Below are 7,115 nucleotides of genomic sequence, written 5' to 3'. Positions count from 1 at the left end.
AGGGCCCAACATTTTCTAAATCCGCCCCTAACAGTTGTTAACAGTTAAATGATCTATAACGTTTTTCTTTGGCAAATACCTAAACTTATACATATTATGTCACCAATATTTTACCTTTAAAACGGGCATATATTGAAATCTTTCACTTCTAAGAGAAACCTTCTCATTTTAACATTTTAAATGTTGCTAAATCATAAATATGTACATTTCCGATATGTCTTTAAAAACTGACATTTAAGAAATAACAGATTTTTGTCTTTCCTTTTTTTATTTGCTACCCTTAAATACAGACATATCTGTCATTTATGGTCTGCAATGTCACAGAAAACCAGAGGGGGAACCCCTCTCTACAGAAAAATACAAAAAGTTGTAGAAGACGAAAACCTCAAACTTCTAAAACCAGCCAAGTTTCAGTATTAAGCTGCCAGCTTTGGATCCACAAATAGTCTCAGACTTCTTCAACTGAATGGACCTGGAGACTAAGAGGCAACAAGAGAGGGAAATAAAGTCAGGACTGTTGAGTTTAGCTTCCTGGAGCTCTTTTATTCCTTTTATTCCCAGGAGGCTTTTCCAGATGATTGATTTTTACATAATTTTAATCCAAAAGGCTTATTGGAAACAGCAGCGATAGATTTGGATGCGCAAGAGTGAGAGGAGAGGAGAGCTCGGCCTCTTTTCTACGGACACTTCGGCGTCGCCCACGCACACGTTTGAGCGCGGAGGAGTGAGACGTTTCCTAAAAGTTGTTTTTCCCATTGCTGCGTGTTTTCAGGCGGTTTGGTGTCCGCTCCTCTGGGTCTGAGGATGCGCTCTCAGATGTACCTTCTGCTGCGTGAGTGGGTCGCAAAGAAGCGGACTGAGGTAAGCGCGCGCTCATTTTCCCTGTAACGCGCACAGGCAGGCAGCAGAGCTGGGAGAGAAGGACGCACAGCTCAGACTCACACAGGCATCTGAGGCTGGCTGCCGGAGCATGGTGCCGGAGAGCCCAGGGCTCCAGTTTAGTCCAAGTTTTTGGATCTCAGCAGGACGCAGGGAGGCAGGTCCGCGGGGACCTGGGAGGACACATGGACATCGGAGGGACACCAGCGCTCTGAGATCAGCCAAGACAGACCCGACCATGCTTTGGATCACCTTTTTACCGTTTTTGTTGCCGTGCTTGGCCGCCAACAGGACGTCGGACCCCGTGCCATTCTTTCACGGACATGTCTTTGAGAACTCGTCTCCGGGCTCGCGGGTCAACGGGCTCAGCGTCCCGCTGAAGCGGTTGAACTCTCTCCGGCTGTGCGGCACCGGGGAGCCCGGCTCACCCGCGCCGCGCTTCAAACTTCTGGGAGATGGAAGCGAGGACTTCCGAGTGTTTGCGCACCACAAGCGGGGAACCGTCCTGCTGAGGACCAGCCAGACTTTGGACCGAGAGGAGCGGGCTGAGTACGCACTGAGCCTTGCCTGCTGCTGCGGACAGGACGCTCCGGATCTGGTGGCGTCCATCAAGGTGGACGTTCTGGACACCAACGACCACCAGCCCGTCTTCCCCAGCGCGGATGTGAAGCTGGACCTGGATGATGCCACTGCGCTGCGCGCGGCCATCTATTCGTTCAGCGCGCAGGACGCAGACAGCGGGAAGAACGCGGAGCTCTACTACTTCACTGTGCCCAAAAACGGAAGTTTTTACGCGGTGCCCAAAACAGGCGACATCCTGCTGGTGGACTCCATCCTGGGTCTGGAACAGCCCATTAAGTTCCAGGTGTTCGCGCGGGACCGCGGCTGGCCGCCGCGCACGAGCCAAAGTGTCTCCGTGGAAATAAACCCACGACAGTGGCCTGTCGCGGACGCGGCCGGTCCCAAACTGAAACAGCCAGTTCAAGCGCGGAGATCCAGATCGGTCCCGGAACCAGAAACCCCGATTTTCATTAGCGTGTCTGAGGACGCGGGGATCGGCTCGGTCGTGGTGAACCTGAACCCGGTCAGGTTTGGCTCCGCCACCTTCGAGCTGCTGGAGCCGGAGGTGGAGAGCTGCCCGATCAGCGTGAACAGAGACAGCGGGGATGTGGTCATTATGCGGCGGCTAGACCGGGAGACGGAACCACTGCTGGAGATCACGGTCCGGGTTCAGGACCGGAGAGGTGAGCAGAGGACCGGTTCTGCTGCGGAGCGAGCAGAACCTCTAAATGGGCTTAGATTTGATTTCCTCTGAAATATTTCTGTTTCCAGATTTGAGCCTGTGGAGCTTTTGTAATGATGGATAATAAAATGTGTGGCTGAACTTTTCCACAACTTTTCTCTGTTGGAAAGTGAAAAACAGCTGGAGACGCTCCTTCCTGTTATATCTGAAGCTTCTGTTCTCTCTGTGGGTTGGAATGTTTTTTAGCCGTCCCGCCCAGATTGTAAATTACAACCTATTAAAGCCAGGCTTGAGATTTATTTTCTTTTTAATATGAGAATAAATGAGATAAAGTCGCAAAGTTATGAGAATAAAGTCATAATATTACAAGAATATTATTGTAACATTACGAGAATAAAGTCATACATTTATAACATAAAGTCATAAAATTACGAGAATAAAGTTGAAAAATGATTTTAATAAAATCGCAACATTACGAGAATAAAGTCGTAATATTAACTTTATTCTCTTAATGTTCTGACTTTATTCTCGTGATTTTATCACTTTAATCTCATAATATTACGACTTTATTCTCAGAAAAAAAAATGCCCTAATACTCTGTGATAGTAAATCAATCAGCAGATGCAGAGAAGGTGAAAGCTACAGGTTTTAGTCCTGCCAATCAGTGGGTGGCGCACTAAGCAGCCCAGAAGGAGAGGAGCTCTATGCTTGTTTTTTGGGCTTAACTAGAAGTAAAACATATTTAGATATTTCGAAACGCTTATTTATGTAGTGCTTGTTTCATACTGTAAAAATAATGAAAAGTTTATGGACATTACAATTTGAAAGGAACAAACATGTAAGATTTAGAGATTCTAAATTTATCTCAAATCATTTGAGTTATGCTTTTAAGGTTTGCTATAATTTAAATTGACATTATTGGGAATCGGAATACTGGATTTCTCTTAGAAGAGGTAAAAATCAGGCTAAATATCTTTAACCTCTGAGTGAAGAAACCTGCTTCTGTCTAAACCTGAAAGGTTTTCATCCTCATTCATGGGGGTAGGAGGGGTTAGCAGTAGAATTAATACTTTATTCTGCTCCCATCTGCTCTGGATTCATTATTTTAGAAAAAAATGAATGCTTTTGATGAGGAAACTGTAGCTATGAGGTCATCTTTCAGAGTTCACTGAAAACTGTTTCTTGTGTCTGAGATGGAAAATATTTTCGTTTTCAGGATCATTTACACCTTTTGCTCGCTGATCCTCGATTTTTTGGCAAAGGTAGAGATCAGGATGGGACTCCAGTTGAATTGGGCACCTTAATGCTGATGCGTGTTTCTGTTTATGTATGACACACAGATAGTGAGGATAACGTAGAGCTGCTGTAAATGGGTGATGGACATGAAGGGTTTGTTTTGTGAGGTCTGCATCAAACTTGAGCTGTGAAATAGAGAAATATGTGATGGAGAACACTCTGTTTAAAGATGAGGGTAAAGTTGGTGATGCTGTTATTCTTAAACATGGGGGGCTCTATTTGTAAATATGGACAATTAGCTAAACGGTTGTTGTGCAGTCAGTCAGCACGCAGCGGCCTTAGTTAGGAAGGCGTGGGAAATTCCACTGATAGTGGCTGAGATTCCAGCTGGTTGGGCGTCGTCCCTAAGTGTGCGCACTAGAGGTTAAACTAAGTGGCATTTATCTGCGTCGGCCATGATGATTCATGTGTGCGGATAAATGAGGGCAGGGTGAATATGTGCCGACAGCAGCAACAGATGCTTGGATGTCAGGGGAGCTGCTGCAGCTTCATTATCACTCACACATCCGCAGTGAGGCAGACGCCGTACCTGAGCCAGTTCGCTAACTCTTTAAACGTGGAGGAAGGACACTGAGAAAGCAGAGGCTTCTGTTCACACGTGTCCCAGTGAGAAACGCTTGGCTGGAGTTTAGCCAATGGAGACTACTGGGTTTGGTAATGAGGGTCAACCTTAGTGGGAGAACCGGGCCTGTGCTCAGGGCAGGAACAACAGGATGGTTTCTCCCATTATTACTTCATTGAACTTCTTATAGCTCCAGTAGGACCCTTTGAGAGGAGGCCAGATTGTTTTCTTTTAATTATAAAGAGGCACTCAGTGGAGAGTTTTGAAGTATGCTTTTTCAAGGACGCGTCATTATGGGAAGGTCTCCAGGGTTTGGTAATTTGAACAAGTGCTTCAGAATCTGCTAAATGATGAATTGTGTTGCAGCTGAGGTGTTTTTATAAACTACACACTTCAATAAAAGTGGCACTTTTTTTTCTGTTAAACAAATAAATAAATGGAAGTCTGAAAGATAAAGGGTTAGTTTGTTAATTAAACTTTTACTTAATCCAGGTGACAAAACAGTGTTCAGATTTTATTCATTAGGAAATTTGGAGTTCTGTAGATGAGAAAATGAAGAAATGGCTGCGGCTCAGATTCATAATTAAAGACTCCACCTTCTTAGATACAGGGATGGTCCATTTTCTAAGAGTAGTAGCCATTTAAAATTTCCCAACTTTCCTTGATGGGCCCTTGGCTGGTCCCCCAAGATTCCTTTTTAAACATCTATAATATACTTTCTGTCATGATTTATAGACATTAGGATCTAAAGAGAAGCATCATCTCCTGGTCAGACCCTGTAATTCAGTGAAAGGGTCGAGTCAGATTAAAACATATGCAAGAGGGGGTAACTCCGGTTGCTAGAAGTTGGAGGAGATTTCGCTGGTAGCTTGAGGGAATTACGCTGCTATTCGGTTGGCATTTGACAGGGAAGGGCCATTTTAAATGGCTGCTATTGTTGTTCTAGTGAGGACTCAGGCAGGAGTATTCTGGATCAGCTGTAGCTGTCTGATCCACTTTCTAGGCAGACCAGTAAAAAAAAAGCTGCAGGGATCAATGCTACTAGAGATAAACAAAGCAGGAAGTTGGTCTTCAACATTAGACCTTTAATCCTGGAGAAGTTCTCCAGGTGATAGAAGGCCCACTTTGTTCCTGTCTTTATGAGCCACTGAGTTCATCACTACCCCCAGATTTAGAGCCTGATTGCTGCTTTCTAGCTGGATTAGCTGAAGCTGAGTTTGACACATTCTTCCTTTCTTCCAAAAACTATGACTCCAGTTTAGTTTTATTAAGCTGAAGAACATTTTGTTCATCCATGCATTGATTTCCTCTCTGCATTTATCCAGAGCTGGAATGGGTTCATATTAGGGCTGAAACTAACGATTATTTTGCAAATCGATATTGTCGATAACATTATCGATTCGATATTGTCAAATCGATGTTTTCGATTAATCATCGGATATCCAAAGGTTCATTAAAGAAGACTGTTTATGAAATGAAACCAGATTAAACTAAAACTTTTCGACTTGAGGAGTTCTGCATAGAGCATATTGACAGACGAAAAAGTTTTTTTTTTAATCTTGAATGCAAAATGCTTATATATTTTTCCTACATTTTTGGTATAATAGCTGCTTAAGGTTTGGTTGCTCTGTCACCCTAAGACATGTTTTAGAGTCTCTACACTCCATTAATGATTAATCGATTAAATTAGTTGAGGATTATTTCAATAATAGATTAATCACAATTAATCTGATTTCAGCCATGTTAATGAACTGATGTACTGCATCGCTACGGTAACTTGTATTGTCTATGATAGAGGTCTTCAACAGGGGGTCCGCGACCCCTAGAGGCTTCCACAGAGGCACTGCATGGGGGTCGCAAAAGTTCCTGTTGATTTATTTTTTTTAATGTATTCCCCCCTGCAATTTTATCCACTAATTGAAATGTCTTTAAATACATATTAACATGAATTCAACACACTGTAGTAAACAGATAATTGGAGGCAGAAGATGTCTTTCAGTCATCAATGCACACATTCAGTGACACGCAGGAGCTCTTTCAAGCTGGGCACCGTTTCATTCACAACACCTGTCCCATCAACCAGGAATCAGAATTAAAAATACTTTAATAATCCCAGGGAGAAATTACTTTCGGTAGATTACACCATCTGTAATAGAGTGACTATAGGACCAGTTTGATATAACACAATTCCACACAATATGTATAATTAGGGGGTCCCTGCTCCTTCTTGCCATCAGTTTGGGGGTCCTTGGCCTGGAAAACGTTGGGAGACCCCCTGTCTATGGGGATCTGAGGCAGCAGGAGCATGGAGACACTGAATAGAAGGGCCCCTAAGATGGAGCCCTGGGGAACGCTACATGGGATCTCTGTGGTTCCGAAGGAAAGTTACCTGCTGACACTAAACAGTCTGTGTTCTTCAGGAGGATTTAAAGCATTTTAGTTCTGGTCCAGAAGGTCTGACCCAGTGTTCCAGGTCCGCTAATAAAATAAAGCGATCAACGGTGTTGATGATTGGGTTTGAAGACAAAGTGTCCCTGTGTCGCAGAATGATGGTGTCAGAGATAATCATCCCTTTAATGTGAATTTATTAAGTTGTTTTTGCTTGTAGCTACAAATATTGTGGTAATTATATAGTGTCTGTGTTTTACAGTAGTGTAAGATGATAGAAGAGGAGAGAGGAAGAAGATGGGAAGGCTGAGTGAGAGTGGAGGAAAATAGGAAAACAGCTGGAAAGGACAGTTGAAGAGAAGAGAGAATATGGATTTACTTTTCCACAAAATTGGAAAGCCGTGGGAACCTTCTTCAACCCATCAACTTCCATCCCTCCCCTTTCCCCAGACCCAGAGACACAGTAACGCAATCACACACAATAACACAATCAATGTATTAATTTTAATAAATTTAGGAAGTAATGACAGTTCAGGGAGGCATTTTTGACTTTGAAACTTGATTTTTACCGTATTTTCACGACCATAAGGTGCACCGGACTAAAAGGCGCAGTCTCAGTTATGTGTGCCATTTCTGTATTTAACACACACATAAGGCGCACCGGACTATAGGGCGCGTTTTTTATATACAGGTACATGTCCTCTCAGGTGGATTTTCCCACTTAATAACATATTAAAACTACTTCAT

General features: G+C 43.5%; 1 protein-coding gene across 1 annotated transcript in view; it reads left to right on the top strand.

Annotated features, from left to right (window-relative positions):
* Positions 1-583: 583 nt before the first annotated feature.
* The window catches only part of LOC107093830 (neural-cadherin-like), a 501,663-nt gene continuing 495,131 nt past the window's right edge, over positions 584-7,115 (top strand). Inside the window, exon 1 of the mRNA XM_015389130.1 lies at positions 584-2,123. Coding sequence (XP_015244616.1) covers positions 971-2,123 — 1,153 coding nt within the window. The 5' untranslated portion in view covers positions 584-970. The remainder of the gene's footprint in view (positions 2,124-7,115) is intronic.

This window comes from Cyprinodon variegatus, unplaced genomic scaffold, assembly GCF_000732505.1.
Source record: "Cyprinodon variegatus isolate N-32 unplaced genomic scaffold, C_variegatus-1.0 Scaffold448, whole genome shotgun sequence".
In the NCBI taxonomy this organism is placed as follows: domain Eukaryota; kingdom Metazoa; phylum Chordata; class Actinopteri; order Cyprinodontiformes; family Cyprinodontidae; genus Cyprinodon; species Cyprinodon variegatus.
This window is presented reverse-complemented; position numbering and strand designations above follow the sequence as displayed.